Here is a 20,797-nt window from a genome sequence, read left to right on the forward strand (position 1 = left end):
ATGAGAGAGAAGTATATGATTTGGAGTCAGTATATAAGTTAAGAGTTCTTCCTTCAGCTAGAACACAGGCTCGCGTGGCGGCAATAAGTTTGGCCTGCTGGTTGGTAGTACCCTTGGGTAAAGGTTGGGCCTCTATAACCGAATCAAGGGAGACTATGGCATACCCTGTGTAATGAGTGTTTCCTTCCTTGAATGAGGACCCATCCATGAACCATGTGAGATCAGCGTGAGATAGGGGTCCCTCAGTGATGGAAGAGTGGTAAGGTATAAAATTTTGAAGGCTTTCTACGCAGCTGTGCAAAGGGGTGTTGGGGGAATCTGGTATAGGCAGTAGGGTGGCCGGATTTAGGGGTGGGCAGGTAGTGAAGGATAGGGCAGGATTTTCCAGAAACGAGGATAGGAGGGTAGGGTTAGGATTCTGGAAGGTGGGAGGGATTGGAGAGCCTTATAGGTAAGGAGGTCTTTGAGGTATTGTGGTGAGAGAATGGTGAGAGGTGCCCCAAATGTTAATTTGGATGCCTCCTTATGCAGTAACTGCCCCGCTGCTAGGGCTCTTAGACAGGGTGCCCAGCCTCGTACAGTGGGGTCCAACTGTTTTGATAGGTACAAGGCGGAGATCTTGGACGAGACGAAAGGCGCCATTAGGTTTTTTTACAGCGAGTATGGGAGTATTGCCTGAATGATGGGGCTTAACCAGAAAAGGGCTGTTGTGGTTAATGGATACTGAGCCTGACAAATATATTTGGAGGGGTCTTTTAGTTTTATGTGTACAGGGGAACACTGGGCCAGAGCGGGGCTGGCAGTGTCCCAAACTGTGGGGTTAACAGGGTGCGTTAGCATGGGTAAGAACTTCTTTGGAGGGGAGGAATTAGTAGGATCTTGGGCTTGCTAGGAGGAAGGAAACGGAGGAAGAGGAAGAGGACAGGGGCAAAGTAAAGGAGACTTGAAGCCGTGATAGAATGTCCCGGCCCAACAAGGGGACGGGGCATTGTGGCATGACTAGAAAGGAATGGGAGAAAACGGATTGAGTGCCTTGAAGGCAGCAGGTTAAAAGAGGGGTTTTTTGGGGAAAGATTTGTTTACCTCCTACCCCGACTATAGGAGAGCTGCTGGAGGTGGTGGGGCCTTTATATTCCCTTAAGACCGAAAAGGTGGCTCCAGTGTCCAGGAGGAAAGATATTGGGTGGCCGTCCACAACCATGGATACCCTGGGCTCTTGCTTTGTTATAGAGATGGTCGGGAAGGGCCCAAGGCTCCTTCAGTCCTCCTCAGCGAGGCCCACCATAGGTGGTGTCCACAGTTCGGGGGACTGTGGGGCAGTTGGTCCCTCACCCCTTCAGGAAAGGGGGCAATCAGATCCCCAATGTCCCTTCTTTTTGCATTTTGGACAAGGAGTGGTGGGGGGCCTGGGGGTGGGGCAAGCCTTTGCCCAATGCCCTTCCTTTCCACATTTAAAGCAGGCTCCAGGTGGAGGCTTAGAGGTGGAGGCTGTGGGAGGGCGCCCAGGGGGTTTGATAAGCCGGGCCAACATCTGGAAGTTGGCGTGGTCGGCCTTTTGTTTTCGACGTTCTTTTTCCTCCTCCCAATTATGAAAAACCTTGAAGGCCACTGACAGGATTTCGGTCTGAGGGGTTGCAGGACCCTGCTCTAATTTTTTAAGTTTAGTTTTAATGTCCGGGTAGGATTGGGCCAGGAAATAGGTCATAAGGACATGCCGGCCATCTTCTGAGTTGGGGTCTAAGTTAGTGTATTGTTGAAAGGCCTGAGTTAATCTATTGAGGAACTCGGAGGGAGTTTCCTCCTTTTTTTGGACAATTTCTTGAATTTTTTGGAAATTGACGACCTTGCGAGCCGATTTTTTGAGGCCAATTATTAAGCAAGAGGCAAAACGGTCTCGAGCCTGGATTCCCTGGGCTGTGTTCTAATCCCAATTAGGTTCCTGTTCTGGGACTGCTTGGGGGCCTGGCGGGTGATCCAGATTGGTACGATGGGTGTCAGTGGCATGGGTTTGGGCTGTATCCCAGACCCTGCGGCCTTCCTCGGGGAAGAGGGTATTGGCTAGGAGCATGAAGATGTCATGATGTGTGAGGCTGTAGGCCTACAGGATCCATTGGAATTCTTTAATGTAGGTGATAGGGTCGGTAGAGAAAGAGCCTAGTCTTTTTTCTAATTCTGTAAGGTCAGCTAGGGAAAAGGGAACATGGACCCTAACTACTCCTTCAGCCCCAGCTACCTCACGTAGTGGGGCGATTGTTAAAGGGGCGGGGGGAGGTCCTCAGAAACGGGTGAAAGGGGGGCTTAGTGGGTCAGTAGTAGGTGAGGGTAAAGATGGAGGAGTTGATGGCGCAGGAGGTGCAGAAGGTGACGCAGATGACGGGGGAGGAGGAGCGGATGCCAGAGGCACTGGGGGAGGAGGAGGTCGGTAGGGTGGGGGTTCATCAGCAGGGTCGAAGGTGGAAGAATCGAGGGGTGACTGTGAAGAGGGTTTACAGGCTAAAAGGACTTGAGAGGGAGCACAGGAGGATCAGAGGGCGGGGTTCTGAGCCAAGAGGCGAAAAGCCTCGATGTAGGGGATCTCCTTCCATTTTTTTAGGTGCTGGCAGTAGTTAAAGAGGTCTCATAGAATGTTAGGATCTAGTGTGCCCTCAGGGAGCCATGTGTTTTGATTATCTAAAGGATAATAAGGCCAATCTTGTGTGCAGAGTTTGGTGAGGAGTTTGGGCTCAATATCCGGCCTGAGGGAAAGGTTGGTGAGATTTTTCAGAAGGCATTGAAGTGGAGAGTCCCCTAGGGAGGAGGAGGAAGCGCCCATTCTGGTCTCTTAATGGGAATTTAGACAGAAATCGGACAGAGATTTAGTGATAGGACAGATCTTTCAGCCGGTTGGGAAAGGCGGGATCCTAGAGGACGTCCCCAGTAGGTCACATCAGTCCCGGCAGGTTCAGGTACGAACCAGGAGGAGAGAAGGGAGGTGTGGGTCGTCGCTCAGACCTCCACTTCTCTAGGGCAAAAGCCCGGTGCCTGAAGGAACCTAGCGCCAGGATTTTCTGGTCGGTCCCGGACCCGGGAAGTGGAGAGAGGAGAGTGGTGGACAGGAGGGTGAAGGAGAGAACAGAATGGGGCTTTTAACCTCCAAAAATGAAAGTAAAAGTTTACCGGGGCTTTGGAACCTGTTATAGTTTGGGAATTTATGGTGGTCATGAAGACCGTGGTGGGGTGGGGTATGGGCGTTAGGGGCTACCAGACAATCTAGACTCCCTGTGGTAGCCTGAAAAAGGGCTCGTGCCCTTTAGGAAAGGGGGCTTACCTAATGATGAGCCGGTGGTGAGCGGAAGAAGCCAGCGCCGAAAAGAATGGACGAGGGTGGACCATCAATGGTGAGTGGTGGAAGGGAGGCCGGTCCTGGCGGGATGGAGTTCCCGAGGGGCAACTTGGAAAGTGCTGCCGCTGCGATTCAAAAAGTGTTACAGCTCGAGGGAGCCCAGAGGGGCAACTTGGAAGATGTTGCCGCTGCGATCTGAAAAGTGTCGCAGCTCAAGTGTCGCCGCTCGAGAGAAGCTCCGTCCCTGGTTTCGGCACCAAATGAAAGGATGAGTTGACACCAGTTGATGATCCACCGGAGAGGGGTCGTTTATTAGGCGGCACACACACATATATATAGGGCTTTTAGGGAAGGCTGATTGGCTTAAAATACAATCCCTACTTAGCATACCGCATGGGGCTTGGGGTGAGCTGATTGGTGTGCGATTCGTGCCAGCGGGAAGGAGAGTACGGAAAAGAAGGTCAACCAGCGCCATGATGGGATGTGGCCAAGAAGGACTTATGTGATCAGGGTGTGATCCCTTGGGGCATTTGGGTTCTTACATTCCTCGGTGTGATCCCTTGGGGCATTTGGGTTCTTACAAAAAAAAAAAAAAAAAACCTGTTTCTCTTTGTTTTTTTTTTTTTTGTTTTAAGATGACTGGTAAGGGGATCTTAACCCTTGACTTGGTGTTGTGAGCACCACGCTCAGCCAGTGAGCGAACCGGCCATCCGTATATGGGATCCGAACCCGGGGCCTTGGTGTTCTCAGCACCGCACTCTCCCGAGTGAGCCACGGGCCGGCCCCAATCTGTTTCTCTTTGAATATCAGGTGTTTATCCACCCTAATTTCTACCATGCATATGCACATCCTTAAAACAACCGTAGGAGGTAGATCAACCATTATTCCCTTTTAATATCTGAGGAAATGGAGGTACAAAGAGGTTAAAGCTCTGTCCGGGTGGCCTGGCACCAAAGCCCTGTTCCTAAGCTATTTATTCAACCTTAGAAGACCTGTCTCCTTGATCTATGCTCTTTCCACTATTCCTGGTGGGTATCTTACCAAATATCTGGGAATTGACAACAAATGTGAAAACCCGAACAGCCCTTTTTGAAGGGCAGGGAAGACCGAACTGCCGACTGTCAAAGTCAGTGGTTCTCAAAATGTGGTTCTCCAGGGACTTCTGGGGGTCCTTGAGACACTTTCAGGAGGTCTGAAAGGTCAAAACTATTTTCATAATAAAACTAAGATGCTGACTTTTTCCTTTGTATTCTTTCTCTAGTATATGGTTTTCTTTTTAATTGAATCATGATTATACCTATTTTTGGGTTTCAAAATTGACATATATTGAGCAAATCAACTTTATTAGCATTATTACAAATCGTACTTATTCTTTTTATGTCCCTTATCCAATCTCCCCCCATCCCCTTCTCCCTCCCCCCTCTGATAACCCTAGATTTCTTCTTTACTTCTGTAAAAGTAATAGTTACTCTGTTGATTTGTTGCCTATATGATCTGTCCAGTGCTGAGAGAGGTGTGTTCAGGTCCACCACTATTATCATAGATGTTTCTTCTATCACTCTGGAATGGGCTTTGTGGAGAAAGACACCCTCTTCTTTTCTTTGGTCTCCACTGGTGACTCTCCATGTGTCCATACACTCAAGTGGCTGGCAGTCCATCTGCACAGTGGTTGTGACGTATAGCCACTTTTGCAGCCACCATGGCTATTGTGGTGGCTGTGGGGGCCACCCACTTGCAAGTGGTGTTTTTGGCGTGCTCCTTACCTGGTTGTGGGAGGAGGACTCAGCCCCCAGCCCCATACCTCAGGACCCCGGGCAGGCCCTGTGGCAGCAGTGGTGTGCCTGGTTGCAGGAGGAGGGGTCGGTCCCTGGCCCCAGAAAGATGTTATCGCAGAGCAGTTGGGTGGGAGCGGGAGGGAGGAAGGAAATAGGGTGGGAGAAGGAAAAAGGAGGGGGGGTGTGGTTGAGGCCCGTGGCACCCCCCTCATTCCTGCAGGGGAGACCAGGGGGCTTCCAGTGGTGGCTTGGTCATTGCTGAGCTGAATGCAGATGTCAAAGGGGTGTGACTGAAGCCCTCTGCCCCTCACTGTCCCAGTTCAGGAGCCTAGGGTGTTTCCTACAATGGCTAGGTGGTCATCACTGGGCTGGGTGTGGGTGTTGGGGTGGGCATAGCCAAGGCCCTTGGCCCCCCACTGTCCCAGTTCAGGGGCCCAGGGCACTTCTTGCAGCAGCCTGGTGGTCATCACTGGGCTGGCTGTGGGTGTTGGGGGGCATGGCTGAGGCCCCTGACCCTCCCACATCCCTCGCTTTGGGGCCCAGGGAGCTTCCAGTCCTTCTAGGTTTTATAGGTGTTCTTTGGTGAAGTAAGACCTTTACTAGTTAATATCAATGGGTATTTTGTTTTTTCTTTCAGTTCTGTGTTGGATTATTCACGTTTCCACTACTTACAAACTCTGCACTGGGACTAATTTGTTGTCCTTTGCTTACTCCTAAAATGGGGGAACTTACTGTGGGGACCAAACTTGAGCCCTATGGTTGAGCTAAATTGCTGCTTTGCTGCTGATTCCCTGGGGAAGGCTTTATGTGCAGCTCAGGTTTTCATCATTGACCTTGTAGGTCCTTCTGGGTCTCATGAGATCTGGTACACCTGGGTTGTGGAGAGACTCTGGTCTGGGCCTGAGACTTTTCAGCAAACTGCTCCCCCTGCTGTTCTATATTCCTGACCAGTCTCCACAGAGTGGTCCTGTGCTGACTGGGGAGCAGATCAGCTGTCTATGCTGTGCCCCAGTGTTCCCCCAATGGGCCCGTCTCCCCCACCACCTGCACTGCAAACACTTCCCATGGACGGGCCATGTGCAGGTCCCTTGCAATAACTCACCAGCCTCTGAGTGGCTTTTTTCAGTTGTTATGGCTCCTTGCTCCTGTGTGAGTCCACAGGAACCCTGTTAGTGGTCTTGCTGGTCTGGGGGCCACCAAGGCCCTCTTCTCCCCTGCCACCTCCAAGCAACTCATACGAAGGGCACAGCTGCAGCTCTTGCCAGCCCTTGCTCTGTGCGCTCACCAGATCCAGCCTTGAAGCGGCCTGGATTCGAAATGGTAGGTGAGATCTTTTCTTTCTCTCACTGTGGCTTCTCCTGCCTTCATGTGCTCTGTGGGTCTCTCCTTCTCTTCCCCTGAGCTTTAGTGGCCCCACCTTGGCTGTTGTTGCTTTTTAATAGTTGTAAATTGGTTGATTTGTGGGAGAGTGACGCTGGGGACTATCTATTCCACCATCATGACCAGAAGCTACGGTTGAGTTTAAGAGACTATATGATGTATGCTATCACAGAATGCAGAAGCAGATATGAGAATCCAGCTAGGCATTGGTTGGTTAGCTCAGTTGGTTATAGCACAGCCTATAACACCAAGGTCATCCCCTTACTGGCCAGCAGAAAAAAAAAAAAAGATTAAGAGAATGGGGCTATTTTTCTCTTAAGTCAGACATTAGATTTGTAAAAATATAAACCATGCAACTTTTTCATTAATTTTTTGCTTTGGAAAAAAAAAAATTTTTTTTTTTTTTTTTTTTTTTTTAAATAACTCCAAACCCATGGCCTTGGTGTCATAAGCACCACACTCTCCCGAGTGAGCCACAGGCTGGCCCATGGAAAAAAAAATTTTAATTAAAAATGTTATGTAACGAGTTTGTACTTGCAATTTTTGGTACTTTTAAAAATTGAGATATAATTTGCATACAAAGTTTACCATTTTAAAAGTGTACATTTAATGGTTTTAAGTATGTTCACTGTTGTGCAAGCATCACCACAACTCATTCCAGAATATTTCCATCACCCTAAAAAATCTGTTCCTCTTAGCAGTAGTCCCAATTCCCCAACTGCTCACTATCCTCCGGCAATCATTAATCTACTTTGTCGCTATGAGTTTGTTACTGTAATTTTAAAGTGCATTAATGTTATCTTTAACTTGTTTTAATTTCTAATACAGTACATATGAATAAAAACCCATATAAACAAAACATCTTTGGAGGCCTCAATTTTTAGGAGTGTAAAGGGACCCAAAGACTAAAAAGTTTAAGAACCACTGATCTAAGATTTTTGTCTTGTGTTTCAATGGGGTGGAACATAACAAACGTCTAAACTAAACCAGGGCCGTACCAGGAGCTCAAAGATGGAATGATCATCCCTGGTTAAGCTTCCATAAGGGAACTACTTAAAAGAGCATTGAACCTATAACGACACAGGACCTTGGGTGAAGTAGACCATGCAACAGACCACGCGTGCCCTTAACGGCCACTCCGATGTGCTGAGCAGAGGTCGCAGCATCGACGACTGGCACTGAGATCCCGCAATGCACAGAAACGACTCCAGCCCCGCGGACGCGAGAAGCAGCTTGAGACAAGAAACTGCAGAAAGTGAAGATCACTTTCAATCGTTTAGAATCATCCCGTTTCCAGGCAGCATCTTCCTTATTCGTATAACCACCATCTTCTGCTACTTAAATATCGAAAATTGTAGTCAGCGTAGGGAAATTTTTGGAGTAATCGATTAAGTGTCTTCGATCACTATCTGCTTGATTCGTCCCAACATTCATAGCTATTTGAGGGGGTTACATGAGGCGAATAGCCTGCACTTGCAAACGCATGCCTGGAAACCTGAAGGCCTGAAGGTAAAATCCCAGCTCTGGGCGGCGCTCAGCAGCTCCCCAGACTACCGCTGCGGGTGTTTGGGTTCGCTCCCGAGAGCGGGCCGCGACGTCAACGGCTGCGCGGCCAACGCGCGCATGCGTCCTTCGCCAGTTGACGCTTTCTGGTCGGACCCGGAGGCGAGCCCCAGCGGGCGGGATAGTTGGAGAGCCACTAGCAGAGGCTTCCGGCGGCAAGTGGCTGCGATTGGTGGGTCCTAGAAGAGAGGGCGGGGCGCCGGGGAATTCGAATGGGTGAGGCGGACCAAAGGAGGGAGTGTGGCCGCTGGGCCTCGGCGCAGCTGAGGCGACGCGAGATGGCGGCGGCGACTTCAGGTACGCGAGTCCAGCCTGGGCGAGGCGGGGCACCGAGGTCTGGAGCCCTGGGTGTGATGCGTTGGAGTGTGATCTGGGCTCCGCGGGCTGGCCGGGAGAGGCCGGAATGGCGCGGGATCGGAGACGGGGGAAGAGGGGACTATGGGGGTCGCAAGCTCGTCCGCCCGTCTCCTCTTTCATTCTCGCCGTTTCCTGCTCTCCGCTCGGGCAGGAGACCCGGGTGGAGAGGCGGCCCCGGCCCAAGCGCTTGGTTTGAGCCTGGCGCGCTTTTCCTTTGTGAGCTTCAGCTTCTTCCTCTAAAATAGGGGCAATGACCCCATCTCTGGAGATTTCTTGATTGAGCTAGACGAAAGTGGCCGACGCTCTGGTCGTAAGGACAGAAAGAGGAGCTGGATGCGTGTTTGCGGGGGAGGGTTCTGTGTGTGTGGCTTGATGTTTGGGTGCGGAGAGACTCCTGAGAGATGCACGAGGGGAGGCTGAGGTTCAGACCCGCCTGCGGCTGGGTGAGAGTTGGCAGCATGAGATGCTCCGAGATCACACAAAAGGGAAATAAGGGACTGTTTCCTTTCACTCTACAGTGTAAGTGAATGCTGTTTTAGGGTTGGGAAGGCCATTAGGACACTCAGGATTTCGCATGAGAGTACTTGTTTACGTGGGCCTCCCCTTTCCGCCTGTAGACTGAACTCAGATCAGTGGTTATGGTGGGCACTACAGTAATTTATCTGAGCCCCTTACTGTTTGGCAGGCCCCCTGGGGAAAGAAACAGACATTTAGGAGAATGCCTAATACCTGTTGAGCCCTTGCTACATGCCAGGCACAGTTATGAGCATTTTATGGTGATGAACCATTTAATGGCTGCACAATGCTAAGATGTGGTTACTATTATTGTTTCCATCTTACACGTGAGGAAACTGAGGCATAGAAAGGTTAAATAGCTTGCTTAAAGTTAACATAACTAGTTAATATTGAGGCCTGAATTTGCACTCAAGCAGTCTGATTCTAGAACCTCTGCTCTTAATCATTATGCCCAAGTACATGCTATTCCTGCTGTCTGAGCACAACCTCCCCTCACACTTCCAAGATCCACTGTGTCTGGTACATAGTAGATATCATACAAGTGCTTCAATGAATATTGTCCCTTTCCCAGAAGAGCCTGTTTCAACAGATAGTCACATAAACAGATGTAATATGACGAAATACAATGAGAGATATATATGAACTGCCATAGAGAGTGCGGAATATGAAGTAAACCCTTGGGTATTCTGAGAGGATTTCTTTTAAGGAAGTGATATTTGAAGTGGTTTCAAAAGTTCGATAGGAGTTTGCCAGGCCTTGGCTGGGAAGAAAAGAATACCAAGTGTTTCTTATTTATGATGTAAAGAGAGGCCAGTGATGCTCTCTTGGCTCAATTTCTTCATCAGAGAGAAGGGTTAAGCTGAATGAAAGTTCTCACAGAGTTCACAGTCAGATGGAGATGATGATGAACACGTAATTACAGTGAAAATGTGATGAGTGCTTGGAGGGAGGAGCTAGACAGAGCCATGGGTGCACCTGACACAGCCTTGGTGGAGTAGTAATGTCTACAAGAGGAGGGGTTTTTTGTTGTTTTTTGGTTTGGGGGTTTTTGAGGAATTAAAATTTAATTGTTTACTTCAGTTACTTGGGTGGGAGGGCGGTGGTAAAGATATTAGCATGTACAAAGGCCCAAAGGTGTGAGAGAGCATGGTGTTTTGTAGGAACTGAAGGAAATTCATCACAGCTGAGAACTTCCAGTGCAAGGAAAGAAGTGCAGAGAGAATGACTGTAAGGGAGTGAGACTGGAGGCAGGGAGACCAGTTGGGAGGCTGTTGAGATGATGATGACCAAGAAGATGGAGAGGCATTTAAGACAGAATTGACAGATGTTAATGATTAACTGATGTGAGAGGTAAGAGGAAAGGTGGAGGTAAAGATTCCCATCTTTAGGATTGGTGCCATTCATTTATGTTAAAGAGCAAAGGAGGAGGAGGAAGAGGTTGCCGCCCAGAGATGGGGAAGGGTTCGGTTTAGGGCAGATGGACTCTGAGATACCTGAGAACCCTCTAAGAGGAGATGTCAGGGCAGCAGCTTGGAATGTGGATCTGCAGTTTAGGAGAGCACTCTGTTGTGGAGGGGTCGAATAGGAGTCATCTGCTTTAAGATGGTAATTGAAAGCAAGAGAGTAGGTGACCATACCTGTGAAATGAATCTGAGTGGTCTTAACTGGGGGCAGTTTTGTCCCCTATGGGACACTTGGAGATGTTTAGAGACATTTTTCGTTGTTACAATTTGGGGGTGGGGAATGCTACTGGCATCGAGTGGGTATGTGCTAAATAGCCTACCATACACAGGACAGTCCCACAACATAGACTTATCCAGCCCCAAATGTCAATAGTGCCAAAGTTGATAAGCCCTAATCTAGAGAGAGGACAGAGGAACCTAGGAAAAACATTTAAGACTGGCAGAAACTGAGTGAACAGAGAGCTAGTAAGACAGCCAGGGAAGTGGGTGACATGGAAACTGAGGGAAAAGTGTGTCTCCCAAGGAAGTCAGATAGGATTGGGACTGAGTAGGGAGGTCGTTGGTGACCCCTGCTGAATAGTGAGGGCAGAAGCAAGTTGTAGGGGTTGAGTGAGTAGCAAGAAAGAGGATGTAATAATAGCAGTAGCAGCTAACATTTACTGAGCACTTGCTGCCAGGTGCTCTGTAAACATTGTGTGTGTACATTATTACTTTGAATCCTCACAATCTTATTAGGGTAGATACTGTTGTTATTTTTATAAAGAGAAACTGAGACTTAGAGTGGTTGACCTTCCCAAGGTCACACAGTTAGTAGGTGGAACTTGTATCTGACTCCAAGTCCAATGGGGATACCAGATGAAGGGGCTGAGAAGGCCTGCAGATTCGTATTAATGGACTTTAGAGTTAGACCTTCATTTGAAGCTCTGTCACTAACTAGCTGTTGACCATGGGCAAGTGAGCTAACCCCTCTGTACTGAGGTTTTCTCATCTGGAGAATGGAGGATGAATATAAAATAAAACACTGAGTTTTACCAAGTACCAGATGCTGTCTGAGCACTTTTACATGAATTACCTTTACAATCCAAGTAGGTGTTTTTATTTATTCCCATTTACAGGTAAGTAAATTGAGGCACAGGGATGGAAATCATCTCCCCTGCTTGTGTAGTTAGTTGTAAGTGGCAGAGCTGGGATTTGAATCCAGGCCATTTATCTTGAATAAGGAGCCTACCTGCTATGTGCTAGTCACTGTGCTGGCACTTTACCTGTTATTGCTTCTTTTAAACCTCATGAAACTCTTCCAAGGCCCACCCCACTGCATTTTATAGACAAGGAAACCAAGGCATATGGGAGTTAAGTCACTTGACCAAGGTCACAAGCCAGGAAGATTCAGAGCTGGAATTTAAATCCAGCTCCTGTCTGACCAGAGTCTATGTTCTACCTCATAACAGATTTCCCCTTCCCTTTGTGTTGATCACTGAACTTCCTTAAGTGCTTCTATATCTGCTTTCTTTCCTTGTTCTCTCAAAAAACTCTGGGAAGGCGAGGCAGAGGAGGCTCCTACACACATTTTTGACAAGTCTATGAACCTCTTTGCCCCTCAATATTCTGTCTGTACAGGTGCATCTGCAGGTTTTTACCTGCTTGCTCCTGATTTGCAGGATTGCTATGAGGAGCAAATGAGAACTAGAAGTCCAAGTGCTTTGTAAAACATAAAATGACAGTTTGGGGGGCATGTGTGTGTATGTGTGCATACATACATCTTAGTATTATAAACCCCAGGTGAGAAATAGAGGCACAGAGAACAGTCAGGTGGTTCATTGTCTGGTTTTAGGCAGATGTCAACTCTTTTAATTTTTAGAACAACCCTGTGAGGTGCTAGTCCACTACACCTTAGCAATTCAAAATGTGTTCCAGCATTGCATCAGCATCATGAAGTCGAATCCACATTTTAACATGGTCTTTCAAGGTTATCTGTATACACATTACAGGCTGAGAAGGCTGCTCTACACCCCACTGGACCTACTTGTAAAGCAGGGAAGGAACTGGGGCCGGGCTTGGGGGCACCCACCACACAACCAGGGCAGAAAGAGCTTTCCCTGAAGTGAGCTATGGCCTCTAGCCCTCCCAGCAAAGTTGGTGCCTCCTTCCTCTGTGCTGCCACCATACTTCATGCCTAAAACTTATCTTCTCTCCTCCAGGAGCCCGTCGCTGTCGGCTAAGCAAGGTGGGGCCTGGCCGGCGCCCACCTCCAGCTCGAGTGAGGGTGGCTGTGCGACTGCGGCCATTTGTGGATGGAACAGCTGGAGCAGGTGATTCCCCCTGTGTACGGGGCTTGGACAGCTGCTCTCTAGAGATTGCCAACTGGAGGAACCACCAGGAGACTCTAAAATACCAGTAAGGTTCAGGCCCCTCTTCCTTCCCTCATGTCATCACCTCCCTCTTCTAGGCCTGCTCACTTCATTGCTTGCCCAGGGAGTTTCTCAAACCCCCCTGCCTAGGATCCTTGCTCCCTCCTTAGCACAGCTTTGTTCCTGCACCTTCATTGGTTCATTCCGGAAATGTTTGCGGTGCCCACCGGGACAGGTCCTCTGTAGGATACTGAGGGGAGAGACTAGAGGCTGAATGAGACACACATTACTGTTCACAGTCTTGTGGGGGACATCAACACAAAGGGAGGAAGGAGCAGCAACCGAGCAGGGGATCCCCAAGTAGGGTCTGGGGGATGTAGGAGAAAGGTTGGGGGAACAACCCAGGCTGCAGCTGGGTAGTCAGAGGAGACCACCAGATTTGGGGACAGAACTCTCAAGGGCAGCTACTTAAAAATCCTACTGGGGATTTAAAGTTCAAACTTCTTAGCCTATTATTCTAGGCCAGAAGGTGGCAAACCACAGCCTACAGGTCAAATCCGACCAGGAGTCTTTCTGTAAATAAGGTTTTATCATTTATTTACATAATGTCTATAGCTGCTTTCCAACTACAATGGCAGAGTTGAGAAGTTGTGAAGGGAGCCATGTGGCCCACAAAACCTGAAATATTTACTATCTGACTCCTCACAGAAAAAGTTTGCCAACTCCCATTCTAGGCCCTTGACAGTTTGGCTTCAGTTTCTTACCAGCTTCATCCCCCCAACACATGCTAAACTTGCTGTGGCCTAAGCCATGGCTTTTCCACCAAAGTGCAGTAAATGGGCTACAGATATGTTCCAGTCATAAGCAGCATCCTCTATTTACCCATTATGGTATACAAATACTATTTTCTATATATGCTGCCATGTGAAAAAGATTGGGAAGCCCTGCCCTTTCATACAGTGTCTGTGTGCTATTCTCTTTTCTAAAAGAAATGAAATTTATTTCTTACAGTTTTGGAGGCTGTAAAGTCCAAGGTCCAGGGAACACATCTGGTGAGGGCTTTCTTCTGGGTTGGAACTCTCTATAGAGTCCTGTGGTGGCCAGGGTGTCACATGGCAAGAATGGCCTGAGCAAGAGACAGTGTGCTATTATTGATATTTAGAATTTCTTTCTTTCCCTTTTCTCTGGCAAAATCTTCCTTCCTTGAGCAGCATCAGTTACTCCTTCTGGTGTGTTCTCATCTTTGTTTCCTGAATCACAGTAAAGAATGGGTGTCTATCCCACTAGATTGCAGCACTCCCAAGAGCTGAGACATCAGATTCATGTCTGTATTCCTAACACCAATGCAGAGACTAGGACAGAGTAGGTGTTCAGTGGACACTTTATAAGGTCTTTCCACAAGAAGAGGGATAGAGACTTTCTATTAAATCCAAGGCCAGTATCCTCTAGGTTTGGGTGAAGATGGAGCCCCCCACTAATTCCCTCCTTTTCCTTCTACCTACAGGTTTGATGCCTTCTATGGGGAGAGGAGTTCTCAGCAGGATATCTATGCAGGTTCAGTGCAGCCCATCCTAAGGCATCTGCTGGAAGGGCAGAATGCCAGTGTGCTTGCCTATGGACCCACAGGGGCAGGTGAGGGAGCCAGACAGAGAACAGCTATGTATCAGAAAGGGCTAGGGAAATAGAAAGGAAAACCTCACATCTTTCTCCACTCTTTCCCCAGGGAAGACGCACACAATGCTGGGCAGTCCAGAGCAGCCTGGAGTGATTCCCCGGGCTCTCATGGACCTCCTACAGCTCACAAGGGAGGAGGGTGCTGAGGGCCGGCCATGGGCCCTCTCTGTCACTATGTCCTACTTAGAGATCTACCAGGAAAAGGTGAGGCCCTGCTCTGGTTGGGAGGGAAAAAAAAGGGTCAAAGTAAGACCCAGTTCTAAAACATGAAGCTCTATTCTAGCAGGAAGGTAAGGTGAGACCTAGTAAGACAGATTGGGGTAACATATGGTACAACTCTGAGAATCCAGCAGAGGAAAGGAGACTGATTCCCAGGGAGTAACCAGCCTGTGTATGGAGAAATGGCCCTACATCTCACTGCTCAAACAGGTATTGGATCTCTTGGACCCTGCATCGGGAGACCTTGTGATCCGAGAAGACTGTCGGGGAAACATCCTGATTCCAGGCCTCATGCAGAAGCCCATCACTAGCTTTGTTGATTTTGAGCAGCATTTCCTGCCAGCCAGTCGAAATCGGACTGTAGGAGCCACCCGGCTCAACCAACGCTCCTCCCGCAGTCATGCTGTGCTCTTGGTCAAGGTGAGGCCTATTGATTGAGGTGAGGACCTGGGAAGTCCCTGGAGCCTAAGCTAAGCCTGGGGCCCTTGCTCTTACCCCAGGTGGATCAGCGGGAACGTCTGGCCCCATTTCGTCAGCGGGAGGGAAAACTCTACCTGATTGACTTGGCTGGCTCAGAGGACAACCGTCGCACAGGCAACAAGGGCCTTCGGCTGAAAGAGAGCGGAGCTATCAACACCTCCCTCTTTGTACTGGGCAAGGTGGTGGATGCGCTGAACCAGGGCCTCCCTCGTGTGCCTTACCGGGACAGCAAGCTCACTCGCCTATTGCAGGTCAGGCTCACCCATCTCAGGGCAAAAGGGCTGGAGAACGAGGTTCTCAGGCCTGCTGGGGGGCTGGGGAATAGCAGTCAAGGAAAAGGAAGGTGGGCTTCTAACCCTCCCAATCTGCCTGATCCCTGTCACTCAGGACTCTCTGGGTGGCTCAGCCCACAGCATCCTCATTGCCAACATTGCCCCTGAGAGACGCTTCTACTTAGACACGGTCTCTGCACTCAACTTTGCTGCCAGATCCAAGGAGGTTATCAACCGGCCTTTTACTAATGAGAGCCTGCAGCTTCACGGTGAGGACTGGAGGAGGCAGGACTGGAAAGGCTGGGTCTGGTCAATTGGGGAGTTTGCTGAAGCCACCAAGTATCAGCATGGAGGCTGACTACCCCCAATCCTTCCTTCACTCCCAATCTTCTCCTAGTCATGGCACCTGTTAACCTGTCTCAGAATGAACTGCTAGGCCCATTAGAGGCAAAGAGAGCCCGAGGCCCTGAGGAAGAGGAGATCGGGAGCCCTGAGCCCACAGCTGCTCCAGCCTCTGCCTCCCAGAAACTCAGGTGAGCAGTGGGGCCTTGGATGTATCCATTTTCCTATTGTGTCTAGGTTTGTTCCTGCAATAGGTTGAGCCTGTCAGATCCTTAACCAGAGATACCTGTGAACCCATTCCTCTCCCAGTGAATCACTAAAAATCCTACTCCAAATTCACTGAAGTGCTAAGATCAATCCTCAGGGCTGCTACCTTGGGGACCAAAGGAGCCCTCTCCACGGGCTCCTTGCCCCGTCCCTTTCTGTTTTCCGACTCCTTTAGTCTGCCAGCAAAATCTCACATTTTAGGGTAGCTGTTTCACGGACGAGCACTTTTGTTTGTTTCAATGAGTAATCTGGATCAGATCTTCCAGGTGCAGAGGATGAGAGCAAAGCAAAGGAGACAGGAAGAGATGGAGAGAGATGGCTCCACACTGTATGTTAGGGTCCAGCCCCTCCATGACTCTCCAAGGATTTGGCTGCTGTCCTAACTTTGTCCTGCTTCTACCCTCAATCCAAGGAAAGCCTCTCTAAACCAAATCCCTTTTTGTGTGTGTGGCTTCTCATCCTAATTCTGTTGCCCCACCTCCTGGCCCAGTATGCACTAACCCTCAGGTAAGAGGTGACCTGAGGATTGCTTTCTATATCTGGCCATTTGACCCTCCCTGACTCGAAGGAGCCAACTGCAGTTTTAACTTTGCCCTGTTTCTACTCCAGCCCAAATAAAGCCTCTGTACACTAAATCCTAAGACTACTGAACAAGGATTGGTGCACACTCTGCCCCAGGGGGCTGTTGTATTTGAGGAAGATGCCATACACAAAAAATATTCTTGCTCACTCGTAACCCCAACTCTGTCTTGTTTTTCTGAGCTATCTAGTCCCCTTTCCTATGTGCACAAACTCAGAATCTTACACACAGGCACATCCATATTACATGTGAACAGGCAAACTCTCTGCCCAGAGATGACACGTCAGACCTAGACAGACCCTGACCTCGGGGGGGCTTACTTTTTGGGGGGAGGAGGGGAGTAAGACGGAAACATCATTATATCATGTCAGGTAGACAGTATAAGGAAGGAGTAGCTATTTGTTCTGAGAGCCAAGAAGGAAGAAATGACTTCCAGTGCCCACATATTTTCAGATTCTGCTCTTCCAAGGCATTTGCACATAAAGAACAAGATAGTCTCTGTCCTTGAGGAGATAGTCCACAGTGCAGGAAAGAAGAGGAAGAATCAAGCTGGGTATCCTGGGAAAGGTGGCATCAAACTATGAAAGATAATTGAGATCACATGTGTGGAGGTGAGGTGGAAGGAATGAACACTAGATACTATCATGTTCAGATTAAGTCAGGACCTTGCTTGAACAGGCCTTTCTTACTGGCCACAGGATAAAGGCTTAGCATTTGAGGTCTTCAGTGGCTTTTAAAGCCCTGCTAAAGATGACTTCTGTGACACTTTCCCCAACTACTCCAAAAGGACAAGCATTCACCCCTTCCTGGTACCTCATCATGGTCTCTTAATTTCCTCATTTGATAGTGCCTCAGATCCCTAATACCTGGCATTCACGTGTTCATTAAATGCTCATTCTTGTCTGATCTCCTGGCATATCTGAGAGGTTGCTTCACCTGATGAAGACATTCTGCTCAGAGAGGTTGGATGACTCGTTCAGTGTTGCCCAGCAAGGTAACCTTAGGCTTGTGGAGCCACCAGATAGGCAAGGTTAAAGCATGATAAGAGGAATCCTGCTGCTGGAGAAAGTGAGGAGAGAAGGTAAGCAGAGAATAACTCTTTATCTGCTTAGCCCCCTGCAGAAGCTAAGCAGCATAGACCCAGCCATGCTGGAGCGTCTGCTGAGCTTGGATCGTCTGCTGGGCTCCCAGGGGAGCCAGGGGGCCCCTCTGCTGAGTACCCCAAGGCGAGAGCGGATGGTGCTCATGAAGACAGTGGAGGAGAAGGATCTGGAGATTGAGGTAAGTGTTGCGGAAGGTGGGAGCTGGGATTCCTGCTGACCTCAAGAAGCAGTCCTACTATCTTCAGACAGGGAAAGATACTCAAAGGTTGGACTAGAATCTAGTTTTCACCCAACACTGGAAGCTTGCCAATGAATGTCTTCTGTTTGAATATCTTGACATGGCTGAACTTAGGAAAATAATTAGGATTAGATATGAGGAGGTGAGAGGAAAAAATTCCAAGTAAAAGGAACAAGTTAGACACTGCATTTCCTAAAACCCAGCTCACATTAACTACTCTCTGCTTGAACCGTGTTTCCCTTCAATATTTCCAGAGCCTTGTACTATCTCTAGGCATCCCCTTGGGCATTAGAAAGTCTTTTATTATATTGGGCTCCACTTGTCTCCTGGTAGCTTCTCCCAATCGGTCCTAGGTCTGCTCTCCAGGGCCTTGCATCCGTGCATACTAACCCCTCCTAATTCACAACACTTCAAGCTTCCCTGGAATTGGGTCTGGGTCACATCCTCTCCCTGATGTTTTCCAACAGAGGCTTAAGATGAAGCAAAAAGAACTGGAGGCCAAGGTGCTGGCCCAGGAGGCTGCAGACCCAAAGGAGAAGGAGAATTGCGCTCCCACGGTGCTCAGACCCCTTGCCCGTCGCACAGTCACAGTGGCAAAGCCCCTGAAAAAGGCTGTGGTGATGCCCCTACAACTGAGTAAGTTTGGTCCCAGAGACCAGGAGGGCTCAGATAACAGAATCCCATAAGGGAGGAGGCGTTACAAGAAGCTACTCACGTGCCTTATGTCCTCCCGTCATATGCCAACCCTAGGGAAGGGTGAAGAGGATCTGAAGCAGGGCTGAGTGCTCTGCCCTCAGGTGTTTCCTACAATGGGGTAGACATTGATTATAATGCAAGACCAACTGAGATTGTTTGTTTGTTTTCAACTGAGATTATTTTCAAATACAGGTTTATAAGAAAAGTCATATAGAAATGACAGTTAACTCAGGGTGCAGGGGAGCTGGGGAATCAGAATTGGGAGAACCAAGTGGCTACCAGGGAGGGTGCAAAGTGGCCTCTGCCCTGAATCCAGTTCTCAATTCCTGCTTTCAGTTCAGGAACAGGCAGCATTGCCAAATGCCGAGATCCATATCCTGAAGAAGAAGGGTCGGAAGAGAAAGGTGAGAGTCGCTGGAAGCTTGGACTATATTGAGAGGCTTGGCGAAATCGGGAGTGAGTCTAGGGGGAAGAGCATTGGCATTGGAGTTAGAGGACCTGGCTGACACCAGCTATTTAAATGTGTTCCAAGTTGCTTACTCTCTGAGTGCGGTGCTGGTGCCTTGCAGGGCATTTAGGGTGATATGCAGCGATATATATGTACCTAGCAGAGTGAGAACCCACCACCTGTTACTTTCCTTTCTTCCTGATGGCTCTCACCCCTCAGTAGCTCCTTACTAGGTGCAATATGCAGCCTGACTCCTCCCCTCTACAAACTTGAGAGTTCCCTGCGGGAAGTATGACCTAAGCATTCAAGAATGAAACACACATGCACGCACACACACCAGGGTGCCCAAAATGAAATACCACTAGAACTATCCCAAAACTGAGATGACATGGGGGCGGGGTCATTTATTATCTTCTCCCATGGATTTTCCCAGCAGTGAAGGAGAGCTTATTCTTATTAGAGACCAACCAAATTTAAGAGCTTCCTTTGTGCTTTACCTTCATTAACTCATTTGATCTACACAGTAACTATGGGAAGAGTACTGATATTACCACTAGGTACTAATATTGCATTTTCACAAGTCGCATAAAATGAGAATTAGCCTAGAGAATGACCAGAGGGCAGGATTTCTGGACACTTGACAGGGGCTGGAGAGAGCGGGAAGGCAGCTGCTGCTGGGATCCTAGTCTTGGCAGAGGAATCCAAAGCGCTTTGCTGTCGTTTCTGCCACTCACCTCCCCTTGCCTCATAGCTGGAGTCCCTGGATGCCTCAGAGCCTGAGGAGAAGGCTGAGGACTGCTGGGAGCTGCAGATCAGCCAGGAGCTACTGGCCCATGGGCGCCAAAAAATATTGGATCTGTTGAACGAAGGTTCAGCTCGGGATCTGCGCAGCCTACAGCGCATCGGGCAGAAGAAGGCCCAGCTCATTGTGGGCTGGAGGGAGCTCCACGGCCCCTTCAGCCAGGTACCAGCCCAGGGAAGGCAGCCCTGGGGTGGGGTGAGGTGGACCTGGCCCCCTAGGCCCCTTCCCCATTGCTGCTGTCCTGCCAGGTGGAGGATCTGGAACGGGTGGAGGGCATGTCCAAGAAACAGATGGAGTCATTCCTGAAGGTAAGGTGGCGGCGGCGGCTCTGCCCCTGCCTCCCTGAGTTGTGCCCTGCCCGAAACTCTAACGTCGCTCTCCCCCTTCCCTCCTGTGTTGCAGGCCAACATCCTGGACCTCGCCGCGGGCCCGCGCTCCAGCCCCTCCTGACTGCTGACTCCTTACTAGCTTTTTGTTTTAATCCTTGTATAAGTGCGTGTTGTGTAAATACAGTTTACTCCTGTGCTCCAGCCTGATTTTTGGAACGGAGGGGGCGGGGCCGGGGCCAGGGCCAGAGGTTGCTCTTGGGGCCGGCCACGAGCTCTGCCGATAGACTCCTTCGGGCGCCATCTTGGGGAGGCCATGAGCCAGCGCAGGATTGTAAATAAACCTCTGGAGTGGGGAGGGTAAGGACGGTGGCCGAGAGGAAACAAAAAGCCGCAGCGAGAGCCCAGGACCGGCGACCGTTAGGCGGGCGCGCGCTTAGGGGTTAGCCCCGCCCCACCCGTACCCCCGGCGCGCGCTCCCCTATTCTCCCGCTCCACGACGGCGGTATCGTGCGCGTGCGCGCGAAATAACGGCCGCGGGAGGGGTAGAATCGTTGTAGGGAAGAGAAGAGAAGCCGCTCTGCCTCCCGCGCGCCCACCACCTGCGCCGTCGTCAGCCAATCAGC

At 49.5% G+C, this 20,797-nt stretch overlaps 1 protein-coding gene across 1 annotated transcript; it reads left to right on the forward strand.

The window, feature by feature from the left end:
- Positions 1-8,252: 8,252 nt before the first annotated feature.
- Positions 8,253-20,370, forward strand: KIF22 (kinesin family member 22). The gene is made up of 14 exons (XM_063101112.1): positions 8,253-8,337; positions 12,575-12,770; positions 14,229-14,356; positions 14,448-14,602; positions 14,828-15,037; positions 15,118-15,348; positions 15,485-15,638; positions 15,767-15,902; positions 17,671-17,839; positions 18,367-18,535; positions 18,932-18,999; positions 19,795-20,007; positions 20,094-20,153; positions 20,248-20,370. Exons 1-14 carry the CDS (start codon positions 8,253-8,255, stop codon positions 20,293-20,295), a joined length of 2,022 nt encoding a protein of 673 aa, XP_062957182.1. The 3' UTR covers positions 20,296-20,370.
- The last annotated feature ends 427 nt before the right edge of the window (positions 20,371-20,797 follow it).

This window comes from Cynocephalus volans, chromosome 6 (assembly GCF_027409185.1).
Source record: "Cynocephalus volans isolate mCynVol1 chromosome 6, mCynVol1.pri, whole genome shotgun sequence".
Taxonomy (NCBI): Eukaryota; Metazoa; Chordata; class Mammalia; order Dermoptera; family Cynocephalidae; genus Cynocephalus; species Cynocephalus volans.

Bases quoted from the DNA above. Each gene is read 5' to 3' on its own strand.
- KIF22 (XM_063101112.1), top strand. From the start codon at position 8,253: ATGGGTGAGGCGGACCAAAGGAGGGAGTGTGGCCGCTGGGCCTCGGCG. The intron at 14,357-14,447 runs GTGAGGGAGCCA...CTCTTTCCCCAG, and splicing joins CTATGGACCCACAGGGGCAG to GGAAGACGCACACAATGCTG. The intron at 20,154-20,247 runs GTAAGGTGGCGG...CCTGTGTTGCAG, and splicing joins AGATGGAGTCATTCCTGAAG to GCCAACATCCTGGACCTCGC.